The 19,589-nt window shown below is 38.2% G+C and overlaps 1 protein-coding gene across 1 annotated transcript; it reads left to right on the plus strand.

Moving 5' to 3' along the window:
• The first annotated feature begins 204 nt into the window (after positions 1–204).
• Positions 205–6,577, plus strand: LOC101447556 (C-reactive protein-like). The gene is made up of 3 exons (XM_004477461.3): positions 205–303; positions 4,176–4,418; positions 4,641–6,577. Exons 2-3 carry the CDS (start codon positions 4,355–4,357, stop codon positions 5,345–5,347), a joined length of 771 nt encoding a protein of 256 aa, XP_004477518.1. The 5' UTR covers positions 205–303; positions 4,176–4,354; the 3' UTR covers positions 5,348–6,577.
• Positions 6,578–19,589: the final 13,012 nt, after the last annotated feature.

Genomic DNA, 19,589 nt, shown 5'->3' on the forward strand with positions numbered 1-19,589 from the left:
CCTGTGCTTCTAACCATTGTGTTCTACTGATGAATACAATGAGAGTTTGCATGTAAACTACTGGTAGAGGAGGGAGGCTATGAGAATGTGCATTTTTTTTTCTCATGGGCAAGCCATTTCAGGGAATTATACATTCACAGTGCTAACAACCACTGCTGGGACACTGGCAATTTCGCAACCTTTCACTTTGTTATTTTGCCTGCAGGAAAATGGCTTGTGCATAAAATTTCTACTCAGCCTGGGCATAACAGCATTCAGCAGACTATGCCAGTGCTACATCTGCAAAAGTTCTTCTTTGACTTGGTAAGTCCTACCTTCTCTCCTTCACGTATGTCCTGAGACATAATCTCATATCCTAGGAAGCATTCCTCAAAGGCATTGGATCACATGAAGGATTCTCCAGGCCAGTGGTTCTCAACTTTGGGTGCATATTAGAATCACTTGGGGAGCTTGTACAGACCCAGTTGCCCAGGCTACACCCCAGATCAATTACATCAGATGCTCTGGTGGTGACACCCAGGCATCAGCATTTTTAAATCTTCTTAGGCAGCTACAATGTGAAGACGAATCTTCAGTGGTGGAGGCTGGGGAACGACTGTTCTAAGCTGTGATAGCTTTGAAAAGCTTGCAGAATCACAGCTGTTGTCACTGCCTGGCTGTGTGGTTGATTTTGACTGAAGCGTCCCTTTCCTTCTGTTATAGAGGTTTGAGTTTGAATTGGGAAGGAATACCAAACTTCCTATTTAAACACTGGAGCCCAGAGTTATCACTGTTCTAGGATTAAGTAAAGAGACAGCTCTGTATTCAGCGTGTTGCTATTTATTCAATAAAGCCACATTGCCATAGCAAACATTCCATTTGTCTTATTTGTCTTGGAATGGTTTTCTTTTTCACCAATCGATACTTTGGATCTCTTCAATTTTGAGTGTTTTCCTGATCTATTGGGACTTTAAATCAGGGAAAAATCAAAGTGTCAGAATATCTAGAAAAGCTAAGATCCATCAGTATTTTTATTAAGAATATCACCACCTATAAGAGAAAGAGAGAAGAGGCCTCCTAAACAAATATTTCTCAGGGGAGGGTAAAAGCTTCAGTGGCAAGCTGATTTATTACACCTCTCTCCTGACAAAGTTCACCCAGTGCTCTGTTTCATGATATGAGCAGCTACAGTGCTGCCTTGGCAGGTCCTTGGAATTGGGTTTATATTGTGAAATGGTTCACAGGGAAGTCTCTCTTTCAGTTTTAAGCCTTGTTCAAGTTGTCCATTTTTGATATAGTTCCTGTAATGGTAGGCTCCATGGAATCAATAAAATTTCCAGAGTCCATACATCATATTGGTTGTTGCATTCTTTTCATATACCCAGGGAGTCCAAATGCTCATGGGAAGGCTGTTTTGGTAATGGTAATTTGCTTTGTCCCAATCTTTTTAGCTGTCAGGGTGTTTTCTGTTCAGTTATTATTTTATTGGGTAAATGTTTAGGATGAGAGGAGAAAAGTTTTTGAAGCAACTTTAGTCTTGTACTTTAAAAAGTAAGACCCAAGAAGTTTGAGAAGTAATTTAAAAGATTTTTAAAAAGTCTGTACATTATTAAAAAGCAAATCTTTCCTGAAATGTACCATTTATAATAGTATTTTTTAAAAACAAATAAAATTTATTGATACATATTAATAAAACATACAATTCATTCAAAGTGTGCAATCAGTGGTATTTGGTATAATCACATAATTGTGTGTTCATCACTTCAATTATTATTAAAGCATTTTCATGATTTCAATAATAATAAACAGAAACCAGACAAATAAACAAGAAAACTGCTCACCTCTCTATGTTATAATAGTACTTTAAAAAATATTTTTATTACACAAGTTGTGAATACACAAAAGAATCATGCACATGTGTAGAAATCCCATACAACATCCCTTTGCCAACACACCACACTGTGGTGGAATGTTTTGTCACAGATTATGAGATAATATCATCAGACTATTATCACTAACTATGGTCCCTAGTGTACATTTGGCATTTTTTCCTCATGCTTCTTATTATTAACACAGTACATCTTTACCATTGATGCAAGAATATTACGGTATTGCTGTTAACTATAGTCCACAGGATACATTAATTGCATTTTCCCCAAGCTTCTCCACATTCCCACCACCCTGCCATAGTGACATACATGTGTTCTAGTTCACAGAAGGACATTCCTGCATTTGTACCACCAACCACAATTCTCATCCACCTGGGTTCACCATGTTATTCAGTCCTTTAATTATTCTCTAGTTTTCTTTCAATTGACATTTACATCCCTAGACTAGCCTCTTCAGCCACAATCCCATTTAAAAGCCAGCTGGTACTCATTATAATGTGTTACCATTAACTCTATCTGCTTCCACACTTTTACAGTCAAGTTCTTTAAAACTTCTATATACATCAAGTATCAGTACTCCTTTTGGGCCCTCCTCTTATCTCCAAATAATCTTTACTCTAGGTTTTAACTGCATGCATTTATTCTTTGTATTTAGTTCATACTAATGATACCATGTAATATTTGTCCTTTTGTGTCTGGCTTACTTCATTTAGCATAATGTCTTCATTCATATTATCATATGCATCCCAATTTCATTTCTTCTTACCGCAACATAGTATTCCATCGTATGTATATATCACATTTTGTTTATCCATTCATTGGTTGATAGACACTTGATTGTTTCCATCTTTTGGCAATTGTGAATAATGCTGATATGAACATAGGTGTGCGAATGTCGGTTCATGTCACAGTTTTCAGTTCTTCTGAATATATTCCCAGTAGAGGAATTGCTGGATCATATGGGAGTTCTATATTTAGCTTCCTGAGGAACCACCAAACTGTCTTCCATGGAGACTCTACCATTTTACAATATCTCCTACAGTGAAGGAGTTTTCCTATTTTTCCACATCCTCATATCTGATAAGGTTTTGATTTTCATTATATATAAAGAGATCATATAACTCAACAATAAAAGAGCAAGCAATCCAGTTAAAAAATGGGCAAAAGTTTTAAATAGGCATTTCTCCAAGAGGAAATACAAATGGTCAAAAAGCACATGAAAAAAATGTTCAGTATCACTAGCTATTAGGGAAGTGCAAATCAAAATGACAATGTGATATCATCTCACACTGCATATAACAGTAATTTTTTTGTCTGTGTTTAGATGTGCTACCAACATGTTGGTTGGTACTTCAAGTCAATAGAGGAATAACACCAATTATCAATTTCTCATTAAATGTCAATGGAAAAACTCACAATGAGGCTATAATGAATAAGCTCAAGATTCTTTTTACATGAAAATATGTTTTATTTAGGAACTTAATTTTTCTGCATGTATCTATATCTATCTATCTATCTATCTATCTATCTATCTATCTATCTATCTATCTATCTATCTATCTATCTATCTATCCATCTATCTACCTATCATAGGATATCTACCTGACATTGTACTCTTTTTGGTTATTTTGGGAGTAAAGCTTTAGAGCCACAGTCAGGAATGGTTCTATTCCTACAGTGAAACAGTAGCTTTTGGAGCTTCAAGGTGTACTGATCTTCATTCTTTCATTCCTTGCTTCCTAATTACACACACACACACACACACACACACACACACTTCATTTTAGAAGCAATATAACCACATTATGGAAATGTTGTTAATGGGAAAAAAGGGAATAAAATCCTCCCTAATCCCATTTTGGAAAAAAAGAACACTCATTACTTGGGGATAATACCTTATTGTTTTTTCTTAATTTGCTATTTTTTTAAAAAGTAATGTTTATATTACCTTTTCTCTTACCATCATATCAGAAGCACTTTTAGATGTTGTAGCATAAAAGCTACAACATTTTAAATTGCTACTCATTGTTTTTAGTGAATGCATACAATGTGCTTAAACATATCCCAATTTTCTAATTTTTCACTATTCTAAGTAATATTAAATAGTTGTCTTTGTGAATAAGGCTTTACCAACCCCCATATTTTACATACCTTCCTTAGAGTGTGGATTCCCAGAAACTGACTGTCCTAATTCATTAACCATTGCCACGCAGAGCTGATGGAGACCCAGCAGGACTTTGGAATATCTAATAAATAACCCATATTGATCTCTAATTTTATAATTTGTCTTGCTTACTTTGCTCTTAGATCTTTGATTCAGGGCTTCAAGGGGCAATTTTGGAAAATCATTTACCCATTAGCTGGGTCACCTTGACTGCTGCACATATAAGCCCACCTGAGACACATCTCGTACCTCCAAGCCTGGAATGTCTGCTATCAGTGCTTTCTCCACGAGGATACAGGCATACTAACAGTGGAGAGGGACCATGGAGAAGCTGTGGCTGTGTTTTCTGGTCTTTATCAGCCTCACCAGTGCTTTTTCCGTGACAGGTAGGTGCTGCTTCAGATGGTAGGTGAGATCTTGTCTAAGGGTTATGACTGTGCAAGGCCAAGTTAGGTAAAATGGCCAGCATGAGGGAGAAGTTGAGGTCTGGGGAAGAGGACAGTATGTGATTTCTAAATGCAATCTCTCTATATAAGTGAAGGAATACATCTTTATGGCGTAGCAGCCTTAACTGCTGTCTTTTTCCCTGCCTGTTTGGTATCCTACAGACATGCGCAAAAAGGCCTTTGTGTTCCCCAGAAAGTCAGCTGACTCCTTTGTGACTCTGATTGCACATCAAGAGAAGCCACTCACGGCTTTCACCGTGTGTCTCCAAGCCTACACTGACCTGACGCGTGACTATAGCCTCTTCTCTTATGCCACAATGAAAGCTGATAACGAGATCCTCATCTTCAAGAACAAGAGAGGATACAGTATATCCGTGGGTGGGTCTGATATAGTTTTCAGTCCTCCTGTGAGTTCTAGCTCTCCTGCACCACTGCACCTCTGTGTGACCTGGGAGTCTGCCTCTGGGATCACTGAGCTTTGGTTGGATGGGAAGCCCATGGTGAGGAAGAGCCTGAAGAAGGGATACTCTCTGGGGACAGAGGCAAGCATCATCCTGGGCCAGGAGCAGGATTCTTTTGGTGGGAGGTTTGACAACAGCCAGTCTTTGGTGGGAGACATTGGAGATGTGAACATGTGGGACTTTGTGTTGTCACCAGATCAGATTAATGCTGTGTATGCTGGTGAGAACTTCAGTCCTAACGTCCTGGCCTGGCAGGCGCTGAAGTACGAGGCATCTGGTGAGGTGTTCATCAAACCCCAGCTGTGGCCCCGAGGCCCTGCCATGGGCCCTGGAGACTGCACCTTAACATTTAATTTGTCTCAGGCTCTGGGGTCTTTTTGTCTCACATATATGGGTCTCCTGCCCTGAGGGTGGGAGAGGGATGATACTTCCCCTCTGTCTTCCACACTGTTTTCTTCAGCATAAGGGACTGTGGGGAGCAGAAGGCCTCAACCATGGCTGCACATTAGCATCACCTGGCCACACCCCAGGCCAATTAAATTGTATTCTCTGGCAGTGGGACCTAAGCATCAGAGTATTTTAAAGCTCTCCCAGTGATTCCAGTGTTCAGCCTTGCAGTTCAAGGTTGAGAACTAATGCATTAAAGTTTCTGTTTAAAACCACGTGAAACAATTTTTTTTCTCCAAAAAGATTGCATGAGTTTATCTGTAGTCCTGTCAACATTTTCATTTCCCTTTATAGGCACAAGCGTCTTTTATTGTGTTTTATTGTACTAACTAAAGAACACAGGAATAGATTCTTGCCAGCATTCTGACTCTACCATCAGGATGTGGTCATTGAAAATTTGAATTATCTCTAATTCTTTAGTCATTTCAAGTTGAAGATTTAAATGTTTAAAGAAGAAATGTTTTAAATGTTGTACCTGCTTATTTTGTTCTATTTTCTTTCTCAGGATCACCAGTTTTCATTAGTTTAGATTTCCATTGTTTTTCCTTCACATTTATCATTGCTCTGATCACTTTTATCTGAGTCCATTATCCTTATACTTTGAGTTTTTTTCAAACCTCTCCACAATATTACAGATTTGTTTTTCTTTTATACATTGGGATCCTTACTCTTTCTAATGCCATTTAAAAAATTCTGGGGAAGCAGACTTGGCTCAATAGATAAGGCATCCGCCTACCACATGGGAGGTCCGTGGTTCAAACCCCAGGCCTCCTTGACCTGTGTGCAGCTGGCCCATGCACAGTGCTGATGAGTGCAAGGAATGCCCTGCCACGCAGGGGTTTCCCCTGTGTAGGGGAGCCCCACGCGCAAGGAGTGTGCCCCATAAGGAGAGATGCCCAGTGCAAAAGAAAGTGCAGCCTGCCCAGGAATGGCACCGCACACATGGAGAACTGACACAAGATGACGCAGCAAAAAGAAACACAGATTCCCGGTGCTGCTGATAAGGGTAGAAGCAGTCACAGAAGAACACACAGTGAATGGACACAGAGAGCAGACAACTGGAGGTGGGGGGTGAGGGGAGAAATAAATAAATAAATAAATAAATAAATAAATAAAATAAATCTTTAAAAAATAAAATAAAAATTCTGCAATGCTTTTTAAGTTTCCCTAAAATTCTTAGATTTAGTAGATTTTTTTCAACTCTCATCTTTATTGTCTGTTTTCTTCAATTTACTTGAGAATTCAAAACAGTACTAGCCAAAAAGTTTTACATTTTCCTGTGATTAATCTTTTCAAAGTAAATCTTTTGCATGTTATGACTACAATTTTATTATAGCAAAGAAAATAAATAAATAAATAAGAAGGACACAAATCAGAAGAATCCTAAAGAAAAGAAGAGACACATATGGTAAGGTCTGGCTGGGTCTCAGTGCATCGCTTCCATGTTCTCTACATGTTGTGTTAGAACATGTCATCTTCCAGTCACATCGGTCTAGAATATGGAAACTCTCTGAGCTTCAGGTGTCTAGAGTTTTTATGGGGTTTCATTACATAGGCACAATTGATTGAATCAATGCCCTCTTGGTTGAATTCAATTTCCAGTTCCTGAAACTTTCCTGGAGGTTAGGCTGAGGAGGATGTGGCTCATATCCCTAATCATGTTGTTTTTCAGGTGTGTTCACTCCCCCACTCTTCCACTCTTAACACTATCTGCTGGTCCCACCTTGAGTCATCTCAGCATAAACTATCATGTGTGGTTTGGAGCCCATCATGAATAACAAAAGATACTCTTATCACAGGAAATTCTAAGAGTGTTGAGGTCACTTCCCAGGAACTGGGCACAAAGGCCAACCAAGTTCTTTATTATGCTATAAGGTCCAGTATAGCTTTTTCAAATCCAGCTTTACTAACAAAGAGCTGATGATGCAATTCTTATTCAAGTCCTATGTCTATTTCTCAGTTCATTCAGAAGTCTTAAGGAGAAGAGGTGAGAATATCATATCAAACTTCTAGCAGTACAAGAAGAGAAACAGAAGTTCCTCTATCAGGAAGCAGACTTGGCCCAGTGGATAGGGCATCCATCTACCACATGGGAGGTCCACGGTTTAAACCTCGGGCCTCCTTGACCCATGTGCAGCTGGTCCACATGCAGTGCTGATGCACGCAAGAAGTGCCCTGCCATGCAGGGGTGTCCCCGCATAGGGGAGCCCCACGTGCATGGAGTGTGCCCCGTAAGGAGAGCCACCCAGCACGAAAGAAAGTGCAGCCTGCCCAGGAATGGCACTGCACACACAGAGAGTTGACGCAGCAAGATGACACAACAAAAAGAAACACAGATTCCCGTGCTGCTGACAACACAGAAGCGGACAAAGAAGACACAACAAATAGACACAGAGAACAGACAACTGGGGGGGTAAGGGGAGAGAAATAAATTAAATTAAAAAATCTTAAAAAAAAAACAAAGTTCCTCTATCGAGGGCTCTTTACCTTTTAAAAAATATCAGTTTTATTGATACATATTCATAAACGATACAAGTCACCCAAAGTGTGCAATCTCTATAATCACAGAGTTGTGCATTCATCACTTCAATCAATATTAGAGTGTTTTCATTACTCCAGTAATAAGAATAATGACAAGCAAAAAAACAGACAAACAGAAAAAACTCAACCTCTTAATAATCACCTCTCAATCTTTTAATCCTTCCCCTGCTGTACATAACTGCTCTGTTATCACGTCTCTAATTTATTTTTATTTATATTTTGTATAGAGGGAGTCAAACCATAGGTAGTATCTGTTGTCTGGTTTTTTTCATTTGGTATATTTCTTTTTATTTATTTTTTATCCTTAGTGGAAGATTATTAATATCTTGCTATACACTATTGTCCATAGTTTGTCTTGGTTGTATTTTTTGCCTGATATTATCATCGTATATCATTAACACATGTTTGTTCTGTTTTAAAGAAAAACAGGCTTCTATATACAATATTACCCATATTCATATTTCACATGAGGTTTTGCTATGCTATAGAGTCCCATGTTACAATTTTTAGCTTTCCTTCTTGTAATATATAAGACCATAGACTTTCTCTTTCAACCACTATCATATAAATATATTAGCACTGCTAGTTACAAATACGATGTGTTTTCACCATTTTGATACATTTTCAAAGATTTATAAACAACTTTTTAACAATTTTGCACAGATTAAACCTCAACTTTCCATTCTCTAACCTCATTCTATTTTCTGGTGACCTATATTCTAGCTGTTAACTCCATGAGTTTACACAATATATTTAGTTTGCAATAGTGCAACCATACAGTATTTGTCCCTTTGTGTCTGGTTTGCTTTACTCAACATAATGTCCTCCAGGTTCATCCATATTGTCATATGCTTCACAACTTCATTTCTTCTTACTGTTGCTAATATTCCATCAGTTGTGTTCACCACATTTTGTTTATCCATTCATCAGTTGATGAACACCAGGGTTGTTTCCAACTTTTGGTAATCATGAACAATGCCTCTATGAACTTTGGTGTGCAGATGTCCATGTCTCTGCTCTCATGTCTTCTGGATATATACATAGTAGTGGTATTGCCAGGTCATGTAGCAAGTTGATATTCAACTTCTTTTGGAACTGCCAAACAGTCCTCCACAATGACTTTACCATTCTATTTTACCACCAAAAGTGAATAAACATTCCTATCTCTCCATATCCTCTCCAATACCTGTAATTTTCTGTCTTTTTAATAGTAGCCATTCTAATAGGTGTGGAATGATATCTCATTTTAGCTTTGATTTGCATTTCCCTAATTGCTGGTTATGTTGAACATTTTTCCTGAAATTTTTAAATTTATATTTCTCCTTTCGACAAATGTCTACTCAAGTCTTTTGCCCATTTTTTAATTGGGTCATTTTTCCTTTTATTGTTGCTTTGTAAAATCTCTCTGTATATCATGGATATTAATCACACCTTATCAGATGTGTGATTTCTAAATATTTTCTTCCATTGACTTGGCTGTCTTTTACTCTTTTGACAAAGTCTTTTCAGTTGCAAAAGTGTTTAATTTTGAGGAGGTCCCATTTATTTATTTTTTATTTTCTTGCTTGAGTTTTGGATGTAAGATTTAAGAGACCCCACTTACCTCCAGGTCTTGAAGATGTTCCCTACATTTTCTTCTAGGATTTTTATGGTCCTGGATTTTATATTTAGGGCTTTGATCCATTTTGAGTTGATTCTTTAAAGGGAGTGAGAGAAGGGTCCTCTTTCATTCTTTTGATTATGTGTATCCAGTTCTCCTTGCATAATTTGTTGAAGAGTCTGTTTTGATCCAGTAATGTGGACTTGGTAGGTTTGTCAAAAATCAGTTGGACATAGAGGTGAGAGTCTATTTCTGGACACTCAATTCTATTCCATTAGTCAATGTCTCTATTTTTATGTCATACTTTGTAGTATATAGTATGTTTTAAGGTCAGGCAATGGGAGTCCTCCCACATTGCTCTTCTATTTTAGGAAATTTTCCCTTTCAAATAAATTTGCCTTTTCTATTCCTTTAAAGTAGGCTGATGGAATTTTGTCTAATTGTTTTTTCTGGAACTTTTAGTACAATGTTGTATATCAGTGGTGCCAATGGGCATCCTTGACTTGTTACTGATCTTAGAGGGAAAGCTTTTAATTTTTTGCCATTGAGTACTATGTTGACTGTGGGTCTTTCCTTTATGCCCTTTACCAAATTGAGGAACTTTCCTTCTATTCCTATCTTTCTAAGCAATTTTTATCAAGAAAATGTGCTGGATTTTGTTGAATGCCTTTTCTGTGTTGATTGAGATGATCATATGTGTTTTTCTCTTCAGCTTGTTAAAATATATTATGTTAATTGATTTTCTGGTGTTGAACCACCTTTGCATTCCAGGAATAAATCGCTCTTGATGGTGCTGTATATCTTTTATATGCTACTGGACTCTATTTTCAAGTACTCAGTGGAGAATTTTTGCATATATGTTCATTACAGTGATTGGTCCATAATTTTCTTTCCATATTTTTGTCTGGCTTTGGTATTAGAGTGACCTTGGCTTCATAAAATGTGTCTGGTAATTTTCCCTTCTCTTCAATTTTTTTTTGGACAAGTCTAAACAGAATTGGTGTTCATTTTTTCTCAAAATGCTTGGTAGAATTCACCTGTGAAGCCATCTAGTCCTGGACTTTTCTTTGTTGGAAGATTTTAATGACTGAGTCAATCTGTTTAAATGTTATTGGTTTGTTGAGTTCAGATATTTCTTGTAGAGTCAGTGTAGGTTGTAAATTTCTAGGAATTCATCCATTTCATCTAGGTTGTCTAATTTGTTGGCATATAGTTTCTTATAATATCCTCTTAAGATCTCTTTTATTTCTTTGGAGTCAATTGTAACATTCCCCGTTCATTCCTGATTTTATTTATTTGCATCTTCTCTCTTTTTTCCTTTGTTAGTCTAGCTAAGATTTTGTCGATTTTACTGACCTTCTCAAAGAACTAGCTTTTGGTTTTGTTGATTTTTCTCTCTTGTTTTTTGGTTATCAATTTCATATATTTCTGTTCTAATCTTTTTTATTTCTTTCCCTCTGTTTGCTTTGGGATTGGTTTGCTGTTCTTTTTCTCATTACTCCAGGTGTTCAATTATGTGTTTGTTTTTATTTCTTTCTTCTTTTTTAATATAAGTGTTTAGAGCTATAAATTTGCCTCTCAGTACTGCCTTTGCTGTGTCTCATAAATTTTGATAAATTGGGTTCTCATTTTCATTTGTCTCAATATATTTACTAATTTCTTTCACAATTTCTTCTTTAACCCACTGATTGTTTAGGAATGTGTTGTTCAGCCTCCACACACTTGCAAATTTTCTCCTTTCCCACCTGTTATTTATTTTCAGCTTCCTTATGATCTGAGAAGGTGCTTTGTATGATTTGAATTTGCTTATATTTATTGACACCTACTCTGTGATCCTAGCGGAAGATCCATGAGCACTTGAAAAGAATGTATAACCCACTGAGTTGGGATGCAGTATTCTGTATATTTGTTAGATCTAGTTCATTTATCATATTATTCAAATTATCTGTTTCCTTGTTGAGCTTTTGTCTAGTTGTTGTATCTATTGATGTGGGTTGCATATTGAAGTCATTAACTATTATTGTAGAAATGTTTATTTCTCCCTTCAGTTTTGCTTGAGTTTGCCTCATGTATTTTGAGACACCCTGGTTAGTTGCATAGATTTTTATGACTGTTACTTCTTTCTGGTGGATTGTCTCTTTTGTTAATATACAATGGCATTCTGTATCTCTTATAATTTTTGTATTTAAAGTCTGTTTTGTACAATATTAGTATAGCTACCCCTGATCTTTTTTGACTACTATTTGTGTGGAATATCTTCTTCTAACCTTTCACTTTCAGCCAACTTGTATCCCTGGATTTAAGGTAACTCTCTTGTAGGCAGCATACAGATGGCTTATGCTTTTTTAAATCTATGTGACAGTCTATATCTTTTGATTGGGGAGTTTAATCCATTTGCATTCAATATTATTGTAAATGTATTATTTACTACCACCGTTTTATTCTTTGGCTTTCCTATGTCCTATTTTTATTTTTTTCTGTCATTGTAAACTTTTGGTTATACTTTCCAAGTCTTCCCTTCTAGAATCTTCCCCAAACCTCTCTTGCCAGTCTTTTCCTTTTGGGCCATAGGGGTTTTAGTATTTCTTGCAAAGCCAGATTCTTTTTAATGAGATTTCTTAGTTTCTGTTATTTTTGAATATTTTAAACTCAGCTTCATACTTGAAGGACAATTTTTGCTGGACAAAGTGTTGGAATGTGAGAATGAGTAGGATGGCAGGGTTGGGATGGACTATCCATGGAACTGAGGGGATGACCAGAGGAAGGAACTTGTAAAGTCTGGGGATTTGTAGGTCTAATGTGTTATTTTTTTTTTTAAAGATTTATTTTTTATTTCTTTCTTCTTTCCACACACCCCCCCCACCCCCAAGTTGTCTGCTCTCTGTGTCCATTCACTGTGTGTTCTTCTGTGACTGCTTTTATCCTTATCAGTGGCACCGGGAATCTGTGTTTCTTTTTAGCTTTATTTTGTTGTGTCAGCTCTCCATGTGTGCAGTGCCATTCTTGGGCAGGCTGCACTTTCTTTCGCGTTGGGTGGCTCTCCTTACTGGGCGTACTCCTTGTGCATGGGGCTTCCCTACATGGGGGATACCCCTGTGTGGCATGGCACTCCTTGCGTGCATCAGAACTGTGCATGGGCCAGCTCCACACAGGTCAAGGTGGCCCAGGGTTTGAACAGTGGACCTCCCATGTGGTAGGCCGACCACCTATCCATTGGGCCAAGTCCACTTCCCTAATGTGTTTTTAATCTCATCTGTTGTATCTTTCATTCCTATAAGCTCTGTTATTTTCCTATTCAGATTTTCAATTTCTTCTTTTGCTTACCTGTGTCTTCTTGATGCTCATTATCTCTTTAGCCATATTACCTTTCATCTCATTGATTTGATTTAAGAGATTTGTATGAATATCATTGATGAGTTGTCTCAAATCCTGTATCTCATCTGGGGTTTTAATATAATCCTTTGCTTGAATATATATTCCTTTTTCTTAGCATGGCTTGTAATTTTTTTTGCTGATGTCTAGGCATCTGATTATGATGGTGAGTTTACTCTAATGATCACTTTCTCTCTCATGTGTAGGGATTTATTGGCAGGGAGCTGGATGTTGTTGCTCTCTGATTCTTGGTTCAACCAGTTCTAGATCTTTAGGATTGTCCCTGTATTTAGTTGCTCAAATTCAGGCCTTGGACCCAGTAATGGGTTGCAGATCTGCTTCCAAGGCCCTTGGAGAGGGAAACTGTAAAGGCTTGAAAATGCCTCTTTTATTTATTTACTTTTATTTTCATTGTCTGTACTTCTTCTCTCTACCAGGCAATGGTGCTTTTCAACAGAACTCTCAGTTCAACCCTAGTCAGAATGTATTCATTGTAACCCCAACTGGAATGGTGTGTCAGAGGATCCTGCTTCAGGGTTATTCAGAGTCTTACAAATCAAACTTTCTCAGATGCTGTTCTCCCTTTGCAGTCAACTTCTTCCCTTCTCCCTGGTAGGAAATAATTCCTCTCTCCTCTGTGGCCTCAGCAACCAGTCCTGGTCATAGGGAGGGTATTGAGAAGGTTTATCTCATTAGTCCCTTGCCAGTTTCCAGGGCAAACAATGGTGTGGCCCCACCTGGAAGGGCTTGCAGGACACAGGAGACCAAATTCCTGAATCATCCTTTGGCTGTGTCCCTCTGTCTCCCCTTTCTTGGGGAAGTGGATCCTTATGGCCCCTTCTGTCTGTAGCCACCTGCCAGAAGCTGGAGAACTAAAACCTGTCTGCTCTAAGGGTAGGGGGCTGGGTGCTGGTAGCTGCAGCTGCAGCTTTTACTCATGGAGCTTTCCCATCGAAATACTTTTCCTTTTCCCCTCTCTCTTCTGGGTGGTGTACAGCCTTCCCCTGGTGTCCTAAGTCCTAGCACATATTTTCCAGGCCATTTATGCCTGTCTTCTAACTATTCTCTGGAGAGAAGTGAGTACTGTGTCTCTCCAATCCTCCATCTGCCTGGCAGTTCAGGTCTTTACTTTTTGATTCTCTAACTGCCTTCCGCAGGACTGGAACTGAGTGGGATATCAGACTTACAAGAGCAGTGACAGCATAGTGGATGATCTCTCACAAATAGCATGAAGGTTCTGCCATCACTGGGGACAGAGTTTGATTTTGGATCAGGGGCAGGCTTATCCTAGAGTTCTGACTCTAAAAGTTGTGCCATTCAACGTGAGCTGGGGCAGGCTCACCTCAAAACAAAATGTGTCCTGGGGCATGGAAATTTTGGCCTTTGTCTTATTGGTGCCAGGCATTGATAGACAGAACTAGATTTTGTTCCTTTCAATAGATTTTACTTATTTTCAGGTTCAAAGAGAGGCTATTGATGGTATAATCTGTAGCTCATTTTCTATTTCTTAAAGGTCTCCAATTTCCCATAATTTCACTAGAACCTCTTAACTGCCTCTGATTTGTTCATGACAGAGCATAGGTGTTAAGGTCATCAGACTACATCAGTTAAAATCCTGGTTCCATCTCTTAAAGGCTGTGTGATCTTAGGCAAATTACTTAAATTAGATTTTCTTCAGAATCCTGATACTTAAAATGTGCATTATATAGGCCTACGTCATATGGTTGTTGTGAAGATTAAAAGAGAATTCATGTAAAGTGCTTGGCAAATAGAGTTCGATTCATGTTATCTCTGATTTACTAATAATTTATAATATCTTCTTATAATCTCTCTTATTTCTGTGGGGTCAGTGGTAATGTCCTCCCCTCTCATTTCTAATTTTATTTATTTGTGTCTTCTCTCTCTTTTTCTTTGTCAGTGTAGCTAAGGGTTTGTTGATATTGTTGATCTTCTCCAAGAAAACTTTTGGTTTTGTTGATTCTCTCTATTTTTTTTGTTGTTGTTGTTGTTCTTAATTTCATTTATTTATGCTCTCATCTTTACCAATTTTTTCCTTTAGCTTGGTTTAGAATTAGTTTGCTGTTCTTTTTCTAGTTCCTCCAGGTGTGCAGTGAGATCTTCAATTTTAGCTCTCTCTTCTTTTTTAATTTAAGCATTGGGGGCCATAAATTTCCCTTTCAGCAATGCCTTTGCAGTGTCCCATAGGTTTTCATATGTTGTGTTCTCATTTCTTCATTTCAAGATATTTGTTGAATTCTCTTGCAATTTCTTCCAAATAATCCACTGATTACTTAGGAACATGCTGTTTAATCTCCATATATTTATGAATTTTCCCTTTTTCCATCCATTATTCATTTCCAGCTTCATTCTGTTATGATTAGAGAAAAAGTTTTGAATAATTTCAATCTTTTAAAATTTATTGAGATTTTTCTTGTGACCCAACATATAGTCTATCTTGGAGAAGGATTCATGAGCACTTGAAAAGAATGTATACACTGCTGTTTTGGGGTGCAATGCTCTGTAGACATCTGCTAGGTCTAGTTCATTTATTATATTATTCAAGCTCTCTGTTTCTTTATTTATACTATGTCCAGATGTTCTATCCAATATTGAGACTGGTGTATTGAAATATCCAACATGTAGAGACCTATATTTCTCCCTTCAGCTTTGCCAGTGTGTGCATAAGTATTTAGTAGTTATTCCTTCTTGCTGAATCACCCCTTTTATTAATGTACAATGACCTTCTTCATCCCTTATAACAGTTTTGCATTTAAAATCTATTTTGCCCAATATTGGTATCACTACTACAGCTCTTTTTTTGGTGTCTATTTGTGTGGGATCTCTTTTTCTAATCTTTCACTTTTAACCTGAATGTGTCCTTACATCTGAGGTGAGTCTCTTGTAGACAACATACAGATAGATGACACAGTTTTTTATCCATGCAATCAGTCTGTCTTTTGATTGGGGAATTCAAGCTATTAACATCCAATGTTATTACTCTAAAGTCATTATGTACTTCATCCATTTTGATCGTTGGCTTTCTGTTGTCATATTGTACTATTGTCTATCATTTTACTCTTTAAATTTACCATTTCTAATAATCTTCATTTCTACATTCTTCTTCAAGTCTTTCATGCTTTTTTTTTTTTTTTTTTCTTTCAGGCTGCAGCACTCCCTTTAGTATCTCTTGTAACTCTGGTCTTTTGGTAACATATATTTTCAGTTTTTGTTTGTCTGTGAAGACTTTTAACTCCCCTTCATTTTTGAAGGACAGCTTTGCTAAATACAGAATTCTTTGCTGGCAGTTTTTCTCTTTCAGTACCTTAAAGACATGCCACTTTCTTCTTGCTTCCAAGGTTTCTGATGAGAGGTCAGCGCTTAATCTTATTGAGGGTCCCTTGTCTGTGATGCTTTGCTTTTCTCTTGCTGCTTTCAGAATCTTCTCTTTATCTTTGACATTCTGATATTTGTAATTCTGAATAATAGGTATTTCAGGGTAGATCTGTTTGGATTTATGCTGTTCGGGTTGCATTGTCCTTCTTGGATATTAATATTTTTGTCTCTAATAAGGGTTGGGCAGTTTTCAGTCATTATTTTCTCAAATTTCTTTCTGCCCCTTTTCATCTCCTTCTGGGACACTGAAAATGCATATGTTTTTGCATTTCATGTTGTCATTCAGTTTCCTGAGTCTCTGTTCCTTTTTTTCCCATTTTCTTCTCTTTCTATTCTCCTGTCTTTTCCCATCCAGATGTACTGTCTTTGAAATCACTAATTCTATCTTCAAGCAACTCAAATCTGCTCATATGTGCCTCTATTGTTTTTTTAAACTCTTCCATTGTGTCTTTCATTCCCATAAGGTCTGTTACTTTTTTTGCAGACTTTCAAATGGTTCTTTATGCTCACCCAACATCTTCTTAATATCTTTGTCCCTTTAGTCATATTTTCTTTCAATTCTTTACATTGATTTAAGAGGGAAACGGACTTGGCCCAGTGGTTAGGGTGTCCGTCTACCACATGGGAGGTTCGCGGTTCAAACCCCGGGCCTCCTTAACCCGTATGGAGCTGGCCCATGCGCAGTGCTGATGCGCGCAAGGAGTGCCGTGCCACGCAGGGGTGTCCCCTGCGTAGGGGAGTCCCATGCGCAAGGAGTGCGCCCCGTAAGGAGAGCCGCCCAGCACCAAGGAAAGTGCAGCCTGCCCAGGAATGGCACTGCCCACACTTCCCGTGCCACTGACGACAACAGAAGCTGACAAAGAAACAAGACGCAGCAAATAGACACAGAGAACAGACAACTGGGGGAAGAGGTGAATTAAATAAATGAATAAATCTTTAAAAAAATAAAAAATAAAAATAAATTGATTTAAGAGAGTTGTGTGATTACCATTGATTCATTGTCTTAAATCCTGTATCTTTTCAGGATATTTGGTTTGTTCCTTTGGCTGGGCCATCTCTTCCTGTTTCCTAGTATGGCTTGTAATTTTTGCTGATGTCTAGGCCTCTGAATATGTTGGTGAATTTACTCTGATATTCAATTTCTCTCTCTTGCCTATTGTTATTATTTTTTCATGGCTCTTAAGTGATATTTGGTTCAACTTATCCTATGTCTTCAAAATTTGCCCAGCTTAAGTTATCAAAATCATGCCAGGGACTCACTAATGGGGTGTAGATTTTTTCCCCAGATGTTTAAGAACAGAAAGACCCAAGTGCAGCTTTTTAAATTTCCAGACTGGCTTGCAGATGGTTCTTATTGATGCACCTTTCAATGGAGGTGTATCTCTCTCAGTTTTCCTGTGTTTTGGTCTGGTCAGAACCATGATTCAAACTGGGATTTGCTGGCAGAATTCACTGAGGAAAAGCCCTCTGACTTCCCCATTCTTTTCCCTGTAACAGCTCACAGGGAGGAAGATGTCTGCTCCCCTCTCAGCTGCAATGAGCCAGGGGTTTTATCACTGCTTAATATCTTGGGGTTGGGGCTGGAGAGCCTTTCCTAGTAGCTGGGAGGTTTAGTAACTCACAGTTTATTGTTTCAGGTTCTTCCTCTATCTGGGAGTTGTGAAGCAATGTCCTGGTCTACTGACTCAAAAAAGAAGTCCCTCTGGCAACATTTGGCTCTTTCTCCATTGTTTTTGTGAGAGAGCCAAGCCCTTGTTTGCCTGATCCAACTCCATCTTCCCACAATCTTCCCAATTTACTAATAATTTCTTTGATACCTTGATCATGGTCAGGATTTCAATGATCCAAGCTCTGGGTCAGAGACCCAGTGGGATGAAGGAATTCATCAATGATTAAGTGAGATGAAGGGAACCCCAACTCCATGAGGATGTGCCTGCTTATAGTACAAAATAAAATTGTAGAAATGATCACAACCTTAAGGGATAAAAGAAAAATTCAGAAGGTCTGTGCCTGGAATACTGTGGCTGCAGGAAACAGGGTTACTCAGGGGCAGAGGGAAGAAAACATGAGTGTGAGAAGGGTTCAGAATTAGGCATGTACTTGGAAACTCTCACTTAGATTTTCAGAAGGAGAACATCAGAAATCAGGGAGGATGAAACCAACTTCAAAGATAGGCTTTATTCTACAGTCAAAACTATGGGAAATAGAAAGGAAAGGAAGATGTTGTGATCTATCCATGTTGGACCTACAGGTGGTTAAAGGAGCAGGATCAGTGTGGGCAGCTGGTTGAAGCTTTCAAAGCTCAATGGGCTTGCTTCAAAAGAACAGAGGAACAATAGATAGAAAGGAAGAGGGACATTAGAGGAAGTATCACCCTATCATATGTCTAAGGAAAAGAAAGCAGAAAGAAATATTTTTGTGATATTGAATAGCCCAAACCCCTTAGAACCTGGGGAACTAAATCTGAGGAAAGGAGGTGGGTGGGGAAGAGCTGAGGCAGAGCACACTGTGGGGGCTGCTGAAGTCCCAAGAGCAAATGTTTTGGAAGCTGAAGTTCAGAGTCCACCTTGCAAATGTGAGGACATAGGGAAATCCTTTTCTGGGAGGCCAGGCTCGAAGAGAGGACATTTCCTCATAGACCTCTCTGTTTCCATTCAGCAGGGAGAATAATCTTTTAAAAAGTAAATAAGATGGGGTCCACTCTCAATTTAAAACCTGCAAACCTTTCCCACTGAGCTTGGAATAAATTCCAAACTCTTTATGGCCCTCAGGTGCACCACCTCACACCCTCTTCTCTGTCACTGCCCATTCTCCAGCCCCTCCACCATTCTGTTTGTTCATTACTTTAACACACATCTATTGAATGCCTATAATGTGATGGACTCTAGCTTCAGATGCTTTGGATAAACAGTAAGACAACATATCAGACCAAGTCATGATCTACCTGAAACTTAAAAGTTGAAATAGGCTTAATTTGCTTCCCCTTCAAATACTTTGCATTTGCTGATCTTCACATGGCTGCTCTGCATCTTTCTGTCTCAAATCAGATATCAGATGTCATCTCTGCAAATTGAACTTTATTCCAATAATTGTTATCATCTGATATGATTTTCTAAGCAGCTATCACTACCTGAAAAAAATTTTTGTTTCCTTCTTTATTGTTTGCCTCTTCCACTAGATTGTAAATTCCATGAGACATTATTCCTTCTCATATTCAGTTTCTAAAGTGGTAGGGCTCATAGTATGTTCTAGATCAATAATTGGTGAATAAATTAATTTCAGAGAAGTCGGCAGCAG

This window comes from Dasypus novemcinctus, chromosome 13, assembly GCF_030445035.2.
Source record: "Dasypus novemcinctus isolate mDasNov1 chromosome 13, mDasNov1.1.hap2, whole genome shotgun sequence".
NCBI lineage: Eukaryota > Metazoa > Chordata > Mammalia > Cingulata > Dasypodidae > Dasypus > Dasypus novemcinctus.